We start from the raw sequence: 16,562 nt of genomic DNA on the forward strand, positions 1-16,562 counted from the left end.
GAATTAAGGAATAGTCAGAGAGAGGTCAGTGATGTGGCCTCCACTATATGAGGGAAATAAGGAAATAAATTCACCAAGACGATACAAATACAGATTTACAGTACGTCTATAACATATGATCATACAGTATTTCAACAATCAAATCATATAAACATAAAAAAATATCAAAATAGTGAACAGCTGTGTTTCAATAAGACAGAATTCCTTTTATAAAGTATTCTAAGTCACATAAAGTAAATTCTTGGTCAAGCCAGAAGCCATATAGTAATATCACCGTTAGCCGGAATCCCTCAAACCTGAAACTATCCGATAGCCGGAATTGAAATTTCCTCGGAAAATCGTTCCCAAAGCCGTAATTTTCCGGAAAATTCCGGCTTTGGGAAAGATTTTCCGAGGGGCACATTTTCCAGAAAATTCCAAGAAAATTTTCCCGATACCCAAAAAAGTCCAGGGACGGGGCACTTTTTTCCGGGTTTGAGAGATGAAAATCAGGCGTATTTTCCGGAAATTATGAGAACATCTTTACGGTGCCCAGAAAATTCTGGGGATGGGGGATACATTTCTGGGTTCGAGAGATGGTGTAATGGCCAATTTTTTGAACTTCCGAGAACATTTTTCCGTTACCTGGAAAATTATGGAAAATTACGGGGACAAGGAATTTTTTTCCAGCCTTGAGAGAGTCGTCTCGTTACCAGGAAATCTCTCTCCCGAAAGTACTCTGCACCAATTGTTCCAGCTAACGGAGATATCACTTACAACCATTTTGTAGATATGATAGTCGGCATGACTCACATCTACAAAATTTTCATTGACATTTATCAAACTTAAGTAACTGTAACTACTAACAGTCCAATCTGCATCATTTACAAATAGTTATGAGTTAAGCTCCCACCAGACAGAGGCAATAAGCAGGTAGCACATTTCTGTCCATTTTTTACTTGAGGCATTCCTGAATATGGCTTTAGCTCCTAAGCTGTTTTGTGGGTTAAGTGTATTCACAGAAGAAGTTAAATTAATCAAGAAACTTAATGGTAAATTCTTAAATGCCACGAGCATCAGCAGTTATAATACATACAAAAGCATTTATGATAACCACTTGAAGTACAAATTATATTTTATAACATATAGAACATCATTAATGCTCACAGTAACACACAAAGTCAACTTATTCGTCAATCTCTGAACAGTTTTGTCAGGGCCTTCCATACTCACACTTCATGAAATTTCTCAAAGAACACAACATAATGCATCAACACAACTCTACTGTATCAAGCTGGTGAATATATAAAACAACAGAAATAATGAAGAAATAAATATAAGACAAATTTACACTAAATGAACTCGAAATTAGAAGTGATGTACAGGAGTTACTGGAAACATGAGTAGCAGGAACCTTCTGAGGATGAAAATGGTGCTGCTGGGGTGTAGAGGGGGGGGTTGAGGCAGGGGAATGTGGTACTGATGGGTGATGCTGGGGGAAAGTTGTGGTACTGATGGGTGATGCTGGGGGGGGAAGTTGTGGTACTGATGGGTGATGCTTGGGGGGTTGGGTTGTGGGAGGAGCAAATGGGAATAGAATACTGTGTTGTTTTTCTGCTACAGCAATAAGAATGATTATGAATGAGTGAGAGTAAATGAAGAATCTCTAGTTACTGTTGGTCCTGGCAACTTGTACAGTATTAAAGTAAGAAAAGGCTTGAAAATATGAAGAAACAGACAAATCATTTATACACTGTACTAAATGCAATAAAATGCACGGAATGTTGTTAAAATAATGCTGAACATAAGTCTGAGATCTCCATAATAAAACCTAAGTACTGAACAGTAAATAGAAAGACAATATTATCAAAACACATTTACAAATTCAAAAAAATGTAAACTAACCAAAATAATATATTTTTCTTTGGCTCACATTACTAAAGATCACTGTTCGTCCGACTAATGAATAAGGTAGTAAATATCCTGACCATTTGATCACTATCGACAATGTGTACGTACATTAATAATATAAAGCATAACTGAGACTTGATCTAAGAAATAGGGTGCAAACTTCAAGGCCAAGAGAATGTACAGGTAAAATAATACAAACTCCAACACAAACAATAATAATACAGTAATAAAAATATTCACCCTGACACCCTTCAGACACTCAAAGTATCTGAGTTACTCTGGGCCATACAGTAGTTAACAGCCAATATTTGTGAGCCGTTTCTTAGATCAGGTGACAAATGCTATAACGGGTCTTTAAAAAAAAGTTTTAAAAAGATCATAATTATTAGTACCGTCTGACAATATTAAGTTATTGTAATTATTTATTTACATTGTTTTCTTCTGTAGTTATTTATAATCCAGAACATTTTGAATGCCAAATAACAAACAAATGTCCTCGGTATCAAAATAATAATACAGTATCTAATAATTAGGAACTGACAACAAAATAATAAATATTTGTAAAGTCTTTTATACAGAAAATATTACTGGTACTGATGAAATGGATTTAAAAGCTGCATAAGTGTTTCCTGTTGAAATAAATTTCTAGTCCACATTCAACCAGTTGTTGTACTAATTAGATAATCAACTCCTTACACAGTCAATCACTCAGAATACAGCCATCCACCTACAAGCCATAAACATGTCTAGACAAAGTGGAGTCAACTTTACAGCAATGTGGCACATGACCAAACAAGTCACAGTGCAGAAGGAAGCCCTTGCTATTGTTGTATCTTAATAAACATGAAGTACCTCCTCCTCTGATAAGAGGCCACTGTGAGGAAGATGAGACAATGCAAGCAATAAATTCATAAACCAGAATAAAACTGAGGGTTACATATGACCTCTAGGAGTACTTACAAGGTCAGTATGCAGTGGTCAGGATTAGGAAAATGTGTGTTATCTATGTAAGGGACAAAATACCCAGTAATTTTTTAAGAAAATAACAGCAAAATTCCTGTGTAACGATAAATGAACTGCAAATAGTGGAATGTAATTTAATATTTGCTTCTGTTGGAAAATGTAATTTAACAGAGGTTATTTGGCCCCCTGCTGCAAGAGGACGGGTGAGGTAGAATGGTGTGTTGCGATGGATTGTGTCATCATAAGTGAGGTAAGAGAATATAAATATATAAGAAGGGGGATATGTTTGGTCACATGAGGTCAGGTGTTTGGGTTTCACTGGTCAACTTAAACAAAAGCATTACTTCATTTGCTACACAAAAAGCATAGGGATATAAAAGACCACTCAGGACAGCACCTAACTAATCTGCACAATGATGGGGATGTTTACAGCAACATGAAGTCCTCAACCTGGAGAAAGTTGAAGACATTCCCTATAGTGCACTCATGAGGCGTCATTTACATAATATCAATGTTAGAAATATGCTAAGGATAGGCCCACTAAACCATTCATACTTCTAAAGCAAAAGATCTGAACCTAACCTTGCCTAACTACCCTTAGACGGTTTTGCTTAGGTTAAGAGAACTTTGATTAATATCTGTCACTTGGAGAAGAAATGGTTTTGCAATGGTATTTGTGGTATTTAAAATTGGTCACTTTACATCACTAACACAGCAAAAAGATCTGTACCTTTGATTCATTCTTTATTCACACAAAACTTTATGCAGTCATCACAGAACAAACCACTGTACGCAACATATTGATTTACGTGGGTGCTATTCTTGAAAATCATCAAACTTATTAAATTCATATAAAGCAAACTTAACTTCTTACAAGTAAAGAGAGTTCATTTCCTGAATCTGAAAAACATGTCATCACAAAAAAATTAAATAAATCTATCAGCAAAGAAATAAACACTCAATTATCTAAAATGAAAGATAAACATTACAGTATTTAATCCCATACACTACAATACTGTACACGCTAAACACAATACGGTATGTATATTAAAACAAATTTAATGTATTCACTCAGTCGTCATCCATTAATGCTATGCTTGTGGTTTGTTTACAAATATATTTCATAATTTTATCAAATTTATTTGAGACTAAATTGTCTCAATTTATAAAAAAAATACCTTTAAATAGTACCCATTCATTCACCCAATAATGTAATTAATTAGCAGCAGCAGCATGATTTTTTTTTTTTCAGGACAGTGAGACCTTATAGATCTATCAATATGTCGCCCCCATTAAAAAACAAAATAAATAAATATATAACATATTACAGAGGACTAGTAAAGTATTTTTTGTATACAGGATGAGGTTATTATAATAAATTATTGAAAAAACATTCCCAATTGGTATTCAGTATGTAAGCAAATACCTTCAATACTTCCCAAAGTTGTAGGTTTGTGGATAATGTTTGATTTTCCCCACAAAGCTTCATCATATCTGATCAGCTAATTATAACATGTTCCAAAATGTCTTAGTCCAATCATCTAACATTTTACTACTGTACAGTACTATATTTGTTACAAATACATGTGGAGTATTGTAACCTCACTACATGTGACAACACACATGTCTTTCACTAATGTGTCCTGGGTTCAATCCCCAGCCTGGGTCAGAGGTAAAAAGGGTGACACTACCAATCATGGTAGGCTTTCTCCGGGTATTCCAGTTTCCTCCTGTACTAACACTAGACAATGAAGGTAATAACAAAGGAACAAAGAACAGACAAACTGCCTGAACAGCTAGTAAGCTGATAAGTGATAAGTTAATGGTTATTTGAATGCAGTGAATATCATTTAACAATGGATCCTCATGACAAGTGATGTTTTTCCTGCCTTTCCACCAAAGTAAATTTGTACTGTGCTGTGCTGTACTGTACTGTACTGTACTGTATACAAAACACACTGCATCTATATTTCTACAAGTTTGGGGTCATCCATCCATTCAGTTGCTGGTATAACAGTACAACAACCCAGTGTTTTTTTTCCCGTGAGGAAAAAAGTTGGTCGTGTATCCAGTTTGTGGTCAATACATACACCAGTTGTAAGACTCCACTGTAATTCATAGTACTGTACCACCACTTGTGTTATATAAAATAAAGGTCACATTTAATATTTTTGCTCAAAAAGTTTTTGGCATTTTTTCAAAAAAGAATTTGCAGAAATAGAACTCAGGTAAATCAAGGTTTACTGCAGTGTACAGGATTTAAGTCTCTGTTGAATCAACTTTGATAGTTTGGTAATTATAATTTTATATTGTAATTGAAAAATAGATTTTCAAATATTTACATACTGGTATGCTGTACAATATATAGAATTTGATTAAGGAAATAGTTTTACTACAAGTTTAGTTTTCAAATAATTATGTAACTGTTGAATGTAATTATAATTAAGGATAAGCATTTGTCTGAAAATAGCAGGATCAATTAATACACTCATATTATGGTGGGCAAGGGAAAATATATGTGGTCATTTGCCAGTCATATCTGAAGTCTGGTGCAGGATGGCTGGCATCAAGGGCAAGGCAAAATCTTCCATCATTTGTTATAACAGCTCTAATACATGTGTTGTATTGTGTTCTTCCACTAAATATCTTGGATGATGACCATCCCACAAGGACCATCACAGAAAAACACATGTCTTGCAGCAGTTCAAGAGAATGAATGACAGTGAGGGACTCCTCTTCATTATGTCCATTCTACACCAGTAGCAGGAAAAGGCTTGCAAGAGCGAGCAAAATTTTTATTCTTGTGAAACAATTCTTGAAAGGGAGGGAAATTGGTCTTGGTTTATAAAGATTTTCATTCGCAGATAAAAAAATTACTTGATTCATTAATTCTTTGATAAAATTATTAACTCTATACCTAAACTCTTATTAAAGCCACATTAACATTTCACAAAATACGTACATACAAGATATTCCATTTAATTTATACAGAATACATGATTATTATTATCATTATATACTCTAGGGCACAAAACCATCAAGTGATTTTGTTATTTCTTTGTAAAATAGAAATCTATCCTGTCTACAACCACTACCACATGATTACAAACAGTGTCTATATATATATATATATATATATATATATATATATATATATATATATATATATATATATATATATATATATATATATATATATATATATATATATATATACACAGCATATGTATTTATAATTTATATATCAGCTACTGTATGTTATTTCTGGAGCTCATTACATATTGCCAAGGGTTGGGTTGGGTTGGGTTGGGTTGGGTTAAGTTATGTTGGGTTGGGTTAAGTTATGTTGGGCTGGGTTAAGTTATGTTGGGTTGAGTTAGGATATGCTGGGTTGGGTTAGGATATGCTGGGTTGGGTTAGGATATGCTGGGTTGGGTTAGGATATGCTGGGTTGAGTTGCCAAGGGTTATTATCTCTGTGGTAAGAGTTAGACTAGAAGGTACTCACTACCTAAGCTCTGCCCACTCTTGGCATCCATAGCAACTTTCCCAATTTGTTTTTAGACACTTATTATACATCACTAGACACAGCATTATTCTACTTTGTACATAATGCATCTATCACATCACACATTTATCTATGGTCCACGGGACGTCAACTAACACAGTAAACATCTTAGCAACTTCATGTGGTGTACAGTGTCGGATTATTGTAGTCTCCCGTTGTGTTTCCAAAACATAACTGCAACAACAACAACAACATCTAGACACAACTTATATGTTCTACCAGCTATCTCTTCAACAAATATACGGGGTCGTGATTTTTGATTGAGAAATGAGGAAATGCCCACATCCATAGTCATTCATTTTACCAAAAGAACATATTTCTAAAACTGTCTCTTAATAATATCTTTGTTCTTCTCTAATGTCACATTTGCATCACTTCTTCTCCATCTTACATATAATACACCTTCACAATTCATGATCATGAAAATAAACCATTTTTTATAATCATTGTTTGGTATCAAAATACACACATAAATGGACTGATAACTTGGGAGTGAAAACCTCTGACAAACCCTAAAAGTCTACAGAGAAAACTATGTATACATGAGAATTAACCTGCAAAATAATGGTCATGTCATGTAGAATTCTGTATCTCCAAGTACAGTACCAACAGGTATACATATTTAAAACTTATCAGTACCACTAATACATGACAAACATTACCTTATACTGTACCTCTGCTGCAGGAAATCAAACATATGATGAAAATCAAAGCAAATGTTAATTTTTGGTACAGCAGCGCCTTGATAACTCCAGTCTCACTTAAAGTCAAAATCAGTCATTCTTTTCACACAAGTGTGGTATCATGCAGGATGTTACCCCTGTATAACACAAGTGTGGTATCATGCAGGATGTTACCCCTGTATAACACAAGTGTGGTATCAAGTTACCCTGGTATAATAACTTCCTCTTGTAAAAATGATAATTGAGCAATAAAAATAAATTCATCTAAAAAAATGCCAACAGTAAGTCAGACTCATATGTGACTAATAAGTCCAATAAACTGTTTATTTTAAAAACCCTTAATGTGACGTAAACTCAATATAAACAATATGTTAGAAGTTAAATTGTTTTTAGTATAAGTATCACTAAATCAGATAGGTATTCAGAATATACTTAAAATTAATGGAAGGTAATTTTAACACTGTTATTTTGGCAATTGTATAAGCGCTGGTCAGATCAAGATGTCATGTTCCATTACTGACTCAAAATATATGTTGTAAAGCCACTAGCTCGCTCACTAGTGTTATACAATCATATGAAGATGTGAACACAGAGGCACGAAGCCTTTATATTGGTCACACCTAAGTACAGTTTGTTCAAAATTATTCATTAAGAGCTTGATAATTCTTTCATCTATTCTTTGGACAAGATGAAAAATTTGACAAAATACTTTATAAAAGAAAATGGTTCATTCCTGAGATCAAAACAGGGAATCAAGTTATGTGATGCCTTGTGTGGCACCACTTAACTCCAGTATAATATTGAGCACTAAGAAATTTTGAATAACACAGATTATAATATTATATATATATATATATATATATATATATATATATATATATATATATATATATATATATATATATATATATATATATATATATATATATATATATATATATATATATATATATATATAATTTTCCTCTCCTCTCCTTTACAACCATACTATAATTATCTGCAGGTTAATTAATGAGAGAAAAATAATGTGTAGATGTATACAATCATAAACTACTGTATCCTTCATATTAAATATACCGTATATTGAGGGTTAAGGTTTAAATAAGGGTTTGGTCAGAGTGATCTCTACATTCCAGGCTCTCCTGTCTGCATCTCAGGCACCAGTGGCTGGCAGTAGTACGATACAATCACGGTGTTGTGGGTGTGATGGGAAGCAGCTGGGTGGCCACGAGGTCGAGGAGGTGTAGGGCAAGGTCCGCGTTAACTGTCGGATGCTGCAGTGAGTCCACTATTTTCGTTACTGCTTGATGAGACAGCTCTGCTCCAAGTGCCATTCCCAAAACACCTTAGAAACACAAAGTCAAATCAAAATATAAGAGCCACCAGCTATAATTATTAAGACCACCATCATAAAAATAATAATATTTGCAATAGTGGGTTCTGGGGATAAGGAATTTTTCCGGGTTTGAGAAAGTCGTCTTGTTACCCGGAAATCTCTCATCCCCAGAAGTGCTCTGTACCAATTGTTCTGCCTAATGGGGATATCACTGTAACAATAATAATACAGGTAGTCCTCTAATTAAGAATGAGTTACATTCCTGTGTGATGGTCAAAGTTGGGCCAATTTTATATTTACTGTATACTTATGCATTCATATTATGCTCCACCGCCCACAAAACGTGTGAAAATGACAACTAATAAGCAGTTCTAAGTGATGATATTCAAAGCGGTGTGTGTACTTGTGCCAAAAGGGCTGTATATCAAGCAACGGTTTCACTGGTGTAGGTAGTAGGCAACTAATGTACCAAACAAGGAGGCACTACCATCTGGGAAGATATTGGAAGCATAATGTATTGTCTAATGGTAGACTCTGCTGCTATGTGACCAAGTCCCAGGTTGATGATCTGACTTTCTGCAGGGTCTCAATGGTTTCTCTTACTTTGACAACACAACATACATACAGGTATATTGTTTCTCACTCTTGATATTTTTTTTTCATTTTTGTATTTCTTTATTATTATTATTATTATTATTATTATTATTATTATTATTATTATTATTATTATTATTATTATTATTATTATGATTACATTTTTGCCCTCTAGGCCCCAATGTGGGTCAGTGACCTGTGCCCAGATGGGCTAAAACCCGTAATATTTTTTTTTTTAGAATTTCATTTCCAAAATCAGGGTGCGTCTTCCACGATGCAGCATCTTCCAAGCCGAAAAATACGGTAATTACCGGTATTAAAGAATCTACAAGTACAAGTATTGCAGAAAAAAATAGACTTCTTTTACTAATAATGGTTGACTGCTTTGGTGTAGAACCCTTACCATGTTCCAGATTTTGCTTCAACCTTAAGATGAAACAAAAAGTATGCACAGTACAGTATTCAATGAAAATTAAATGAAACTTTCTTTGTAATCTTGTGTAAAATTCACTGATGATTAGACTAACACAAAAGAAAAATACTTGTTTACGACACAGACCCGGCACATGCTTGGTATAGCAGTGAAGTGTGGAGTTGGCGGTGATGCATCAACTCGCCCACAACAGCCCTCCAACAACCCAACATTGTTAGCAATAGGTACTCTCACAGCCTACATCTGTGTCACTGTCACTATCATCCTCAGAAAACATCTCATCTCCCACACACTGAATGTTCCTCACTTGTAAAACTGTCAGTGTCTTCTGTAACTGGGTCTGGGCTGCTGTCACATGTACAGTAGTGGCCATGATCAAAGTGTGGGGCAATATTCTTCCATACAATACAGTACTACATCAAATAGATGACATAAAATGCTACAAAGATTAATTTGAAAACTGTTTTATATAACTTACAGTACTAGAGTACTACAGTACTAGAAATGAAACTTTAAGGTAAATAAATGAATAACCAGAGACTCAGTGGAATGGCTATGAGACGCTACTCTGCTGACCACGCTGCCAGCCAGCGCACTTCAGTGTGTACTTACAGAGCAAAGTTTGAAATTTTAACCAAACAATAAACGGACATACAGACTATACTGTTCGTATCTCTGAAAGTTTGTAAGTGGATGATTGCCAATACTGTAATAATAATAATAATAATAATAATAATAATAATAATAATAATAATAATAATAATTCAGGTTATAATAAATATCTAAACTACTAATTCCTTCCTATGAATACTTCAGGCATGAATACTCTTCATCCACAAACATTTCAGAAAAATTCCTTAATTGGTTTTTGAGATTTGGTTCTATACTCCTACTACTGTACTACTGAAGATGTTCTCCACAGTTCTCAAAAAAAATTGACAGAGAGAAAAGAGTTCCTCCTACAAGAACATGAAATTCCTGCAGTAAGTCAATTCCTTGTCTAGAATTGCCAGATGTAAATTTAATTTCGACTTTCTGGATATTCAAACCCCAGTCCCAACATCTCATAGTTAATCCTGCATGAGTCCAATTATGAAGGAAATGCTGTACAGCACTTTATGCACACCTTGAGAGAAAGAAAGTGCTGTAATGTACTCAACTCAAGACATTTGAAAATCTGTACTTTGTTCCAGCTCAAAATGTGATGAAAGAATTCCAACAGGCACAGCCATAAGCCCATCTGACTGATTCATCTAACACCCAGATTGACCCAAATACACAGACAGTATTTTCAGGTTGAAAATCTTAATTTTTTCTGAGAAAAAATCAAATAACCTAATTTTTTTTAATAATAAAATTTAAGCTCATCACTCAAAATCAATGTAGCTGTCATGTCCTTTAATGCTCCAGAGGAAGTAGTCTTAATAGTGAGGGACCCATAATTCCCAGCCTCTTCATATCTTGTATGGGTCTTCTACCTACAGTACACAGTTTGTCAACACCTTGAAACATCCCATACACCAGTATTCCATTCTCTCACTCTCCCTAAGGGTCCAACTTACCTGGAATGAAGTCTTTGAAAGATTCCTGTAATTTTACACGTGATTTTGCAACCTCCTCTGGGGAGGGTGGAGGTCGTGGTGCTTCTTCCACAGCAACCAAAATGGCATCTCTTACGGTCTGAATATATTCTACTGTAGAATTTTCACAAAATAGATGCTCCAATTCAGCCTAAAATTACCCAACAAAAATAATATTAAGTATTTGCTGAACTGTAAGTATAGAAGACAAACAATTACAAATTCATGTGATATTCAGTTAGGAATTTAATTGAAAATTGGAGAATAAGTGCAACATTAACACCAATATATTAACTATTTAATTGTACATTAATTAATTTTTTTTTTAATTTAGGTAAACTATGGTTATGTTTAGTTTAATCTGGTTTGTTTGTGTAATTTGAAAAAATAAATGCCATAGCAATCCTAATCATGGCATTCTTGTTAAGAACTTTGCACAGAATACAGCTTGGGTACCTGTAGCCACTTGTGAGTGATCCTTGCCAGAGTGAGTGTAAGTAGTGTGACACACGGCTGGTGTGTGAGTGGGTGGTCATACGGGGACAGGATCTCCACTACAGCATCTAACAGTCCAACAGACAATGGCCATTCCTCCCAGGATCCACCAGCGTCTTCCTCTGCAAAGAGAAATTCTAAAATGTAGAGATACAGTACAGTACTAATTTATTCTATTCAGGATATTTGTTTGACCTTAAAAAATACACATCATCTGTGAACATGTACAGGTGAACCCTGATAACCGATGACCCGTTGACCGCCGATTCGCATAACCAACGATTACATATTGGGGAAATACCCGCAAGTTTTGTTGATACCCCAGTGATCTGATGATTGGCAGAACTGGCGTGGTGCAAATTCTTGCCACCAGAGGACTCTGCCCACTGCCTCTGACTCATTCCCGCCATCCTTGCTCTTGTTTATACTCCCTATACGTGTGTCGGACTTCGTGTTTTTTTTTCTGACTTAGTGTGTTACTCAATCATGCCTAAACACCCCAGTAATAGTTCCTCTTATGCCGGGCAACTTGATGTGATGTGATAAGGTGTAATAAGACATAATAAGAGTGGTGATGGACCAGCAAAGAGTGGTAGACTTGAACTTACTACCCTAAACCATGTCTACCATCCTCAACACAGGTAAGTAACAGTCTCAATTTATGCTTTACAGTGCTTATGTAAGGGTTATTATGCTTGCTTTATATGTCTGCTTTATTTTCTTGCTTGACAGTGCAGAGATATATCAAGGGTAGATGGGAATTTTTGGAGGATGGCCGGTCCCTAACCCCCTGAATTAGTTGTGTTGGTTAACGGGGTATGCCTGTATAATAAACTCAGTGTACAGTACAGCATGTGGTAGTTATTGGCAATTCCTGTGCCCACAATCATCTCATACTTTCAGTAACTTAACAATTTAATCTGATGACTCAACCTATTTTTTATGGACTAAACAGACTCTCAATCTCCTGTCACAGTGCTATGTGTGTACAGTATAATAAATTACAACACCATAATGTGTGTATAACAAATTATAGTACCATAATGAATATATAACAAACAATACAGTATTTCTCATATTAACTCTATCAGGGTCAGCCCATCCATCATTAGTGCTGCTAGACCTTACCCTCAGGTTTGTGGTATTTGCCATTGAAAACGCATTCAACATATTTTTTGTCGGGGACTTTTTTACAACTAAAGAAACTGAAAATGGTGTAAGTGGAATGTCTTCAAAGGTAAAAAAGATGCAAGGAATCACCTAGAATCACAAAAAAAGCAAAAATCCAGAATACTGTATAAAGTACTTTAGACCTACTATGTATTGAGTAAATTAAAACAAAATCATTAATGGTGTTGATAAATATTAGTGATTTATAATATGTGATGAACCTGACAGAAGAGAGGAAAAGCTTGGGGATACAGTGGTGGTGTAGCCAGAAATAATACTTGGATGTTGTGAAAACTGACTGTTGGTGATGATGGTGAGTGTTGGTGATTATGGTGATTGTTGATGATGGCAAGTGTTGGTGATTATGGTGATTGTTGATGATGGCAAGTGTTGGTGATTATAGTGATTGTTGGTGATGATGGTGAGTGTTGGTGATTATAGTGATTGTTGATGATGGCAAGTGTTGGTGATTATAGTGAGTGTTGGTGATTATGGTGATTGTTAGTGGTAATGGTGAGTGTTGGTGGTGAAAAGTGACCTACGTAATATAACAGATCAAGTCCGTTATTATTCTGGATACGTATATAACAAACTTTTGGCTTTAACGATCCGGCCTTCCCCAATCAGTCCGTTATATTGAGGGATTACTGTACAGTGAACTTTAGATGACTGGTGGAGAAGATTGTCCCCCTGGAACCCTTTAAAAATTATAACATGTGAAGTAATGGGAAATTAAATTGCTTTTTATGAGTTTTCACCTTACCAGCAGTTTTCAAGTAACAAGTTAAGCTTGTATAATGGGGGATTCATATATTCAACTCTCATTAGTATCCAGCTTCCTAGAAGCTAGAGGGAAGGTGGACAGTAATGGTCAAACTCTACAAATATCAACCTTTATGACACACCTCAACACTTCACATCATCAAGCATTTCAGCACATCTACAATATTGTCAGGATGCACGATTATCCACACACAAGGGTCAGCATGTCTGAAGTGATTCGTGTTTATGTCCAAGGCGAGGAAAGTGTTCCACTCACATTTAGAGCAGGACTGGAGGTGTGTGCACTCATTCATGACCTTGAAACATTACCCAGCATGGGTCAACTATGACATATTGCCCCATGAAGAAATTGTGGACAAGTTATTTGGTGACCAAATCTGAACCAGATCCACCATTGAGTTAACAATCTTCTATGTACAGTATATATTTTACCTGTTGGATGCCACCATGGCACAGGTCATCGACCCACAACAGGGCCTGGGGGGTGAAAAAATAAGAGTAAAAAGAAATTAAAAATAGAAGAGGAAAAGATTATATTAATGTACACCATGAAGATGCAGAGATATCAGCTTCTTGAAGTGAGACAGATTGTATGAGTATGGAAACACAGAAGGCAGAGCATTCCACAGTTTGGCTGTGTGAGGAAAGAAGGATGTACTATAACGGGTTATTCTAGTGTGACTGACATCCACACAGAAACGGTGGACACCGCGGGCAAGATGAGTGCTATGAGCTCACAGCCTTGCCGGCGGTACACGAGATGCCAAATCCACCGAACATTGCCCGTTAAAGTACCTGTAAAAGAGAGAGAGTGAAGCAACATTGCAGCAAAGAGAAAGGGAAGAAAGATTATCAACTAAAGGAGGAGAGTTAATAAGATGAAATGCCTTTGATTCCACCCTATCTAACAGTTAGACAGAAGTAGAGCCACCCCAGATATGAGAACAGTACTCCAAGTTAGGACGAATGAATCCCTTATGAACTTGAAGCAACTGCTTAGGAGTGAAGTAGCTACGGCATCTGTAGAACATTCCACTTTCGGGAAGCAGCTTTAGCAATGTTGTGGATGTGTGGCTTCCATAACATATTAAAGGAAATGGTGAGACCCAGCATATCTATTTTAGAATTTGGCAGAAAGATTGTGTCCTGAAATGTGATTGGTGGGAGATCTTCTATTTTGAAAAGTGTAATTGGTAAATACTGAGTTTTATTACTATTGAATTTAACCAAGTTTCTACCTCCCCATTCGGAGATGCTGCACAGATCCACATTGATAGATGAAATGATATCAGCTCTAGAAACAGATCTAGTTTGAGAATTAGGGGGAAGGGAAAAATGTGAAGAAGAGTGAAGAGTAGAATCACCAGCATAAGGATTACATTCTAAATCCTTTTAGGGAAACAACATTGAACCTTTTGCGCATACCAGAAAGATTGAAGTTTTAAGAAATTTCATTAACCCCAATTAGGGTATGCAGGTAGTAGCGACCCTGAATTGCCAGCTATTCCCACTCTGTAGGTTGGTATTAAGAAGGGCATCCAGCCATAAAACTCTACTTTAACATACTTGATGGCAGCTGCATCACCAGAGCTGTGCCCATCCCCTGGTCTCTGCTGCCTTTTCTGAACTGGTACACTTTACCTGGGTTACCAGTGAGCAGGGGTAAGGCATCCCAATTTGGTTTTAACCAACAACTCCCATCAGGTAATCAAGGCTAACTCATGCAAGCATGGAAAATGGCCATAAAATAATGATGCTGATGAATTACCTGAGGTGGGAAAAATACTTGCCATTTAAAGAGTCTCGGTGACTGTCACGTCGAGGTAGAGCATTAACATCACAACCATCTCCTTCAGACCGAGGACCAGGAGGAGGAAGATGCTGCAGGAGAGAACTTGAGGGGTAGAGGGAACACGCTCCACCTCCCACATCGGAATCACCTCTTCCAACCACCACTGAGTATTGGTGTTGATGTTGTTGCTGCTGCTGTTGCTGGCTCTGTTGCTGTTCCTGCTGGTACTGACACTGAACATGTGTGAAGGGTAATGGGGAGAATAGGTTACGGTTTTCTCGTGCTTCATATGCAGAGTCTATCAGTTCATCTCTCGTGGCACCTGACACCTCTCTGTTTAAAGCCTCTTCTATTTGGCAGTCCTGTAAAACAAAACAAAGTCTATTAATATGTATATCCTAAACATGTAACACATATTAGATATATTGTATTGTATTTTTTGTTTAGGTTAGATTAAGTTAGGTACAGTTGTCACATCAAAAACAGACTTGAAAAAAAAAAAATGTCAGGATACACACAATGAAGTGAGATAAGTATAAATATCAATAAGCTAATTTTGAGATGCAATGGACATTCTGGAGAGCTTACCCTTCTTTCTATATAGAATGCTAACTAATCTTTACTACATTTGAGTCCAACATCCATCTAATCTTCACTATACTTGAGTCCAACTAGTCTTCACTATAACCTTTAATTCTACAATATGATGGCAGGAGGGAAAAGGGTTCATTTCATATACAGTTGAAACCTTATAGATCATGGCACTACAATACATTCCTACTCCTAAGTGATACAACAAAAAAGTGATTATAATTCTCAACAATTCAATGAGAAAAATTACTAGGTAGTTTGGCTTCAACAGCAGACCATATCCCTATTCTGGTGTTAGTTTTCACTCACCTACATAAACTTATTTATGGTAAAAGATATACAGTAATTACTTATTTACAACTGACACAAACAGAAATTTGAAAATAAAGTACAGGAAGAAATCCTTACAGGTGAAAAAACAAGCTCAGGCACTGTACCCAGCAGATTAGAGACATTGAACTAAATATATACAGTATATACAATAAATGCAGCAGACAAATATAAACAAGAAAAAAATAATCTGAGATAGTAAGTAGGATATTGTTCTCATAACCTGTCCGGTTGCAATAATGCTACACAGTGGAAGAACTAGTCAGACACCATGAAGCTCAATGTCATAATAAAGTGATAAGCTAAAGGAAGTTTCTAACAAACATATCCTAGAATTCATTATAACATAGAGACA

At 35.8% G+C, this 16,562-nt stretch overlaps 1 protein-coding gene across 3 annotated transcripts in view; it reads right to left on the reverse strand.

Moving 5' to 3' along the window:
• Window positions 1–8,046: 8,046 nt before the first annotated feature.
• Window positions 8,047–16,562, reverse strand: part of LOC121864607 — a 31,826-nt gene continuing 23,310 nt past the window's right edge. For 2 of the 3 annotated variants that reach the window (XM_042363691.1, XM_042363692.1), the window contains exons 14-17: window positions 15,285–15,648; window positions 11,503–11,663; window positions 11,029–11,197; window positions 8,047–8,448 (exon numbers count right to left, since the gene is read on the reverse strand). In XM_042363691.1, the coding sequence (XP_042219625.1) occupies window positions 8,291–8,448; window positions 11,029–11,197; window positions 11,503–11,663; window positions 15,285–15,648 (852 nt within the window). In that variant the 3' untranslated portion in view covers window positions 8,047–8,290. The remainder of the gene's footprint in view (window positions 8,449–11,028; window positions 11,198–11,502; window positions 11,664–15,284; window positions 15,649–16,562) is intronic. The other variant, XM_042363694.1, reaches the window with a different exon arrangement.

Source organism: Homarus americanus, unplaced genomic scaffold (assembly GCF_018991925.1).
Source record: "Homarus americanus isolate GMGI-L3 unplaced genomic scaffold, GMGI_Hamer_2.0 scaffold57965, whole genome shotgun sequence".
NCBI classification, from domain to species: Eukaryota; Metazoa; Arthropoda; class Malacostraca; order Decapoda; family Nephropidae; genus Homarus; species Homarus americanus.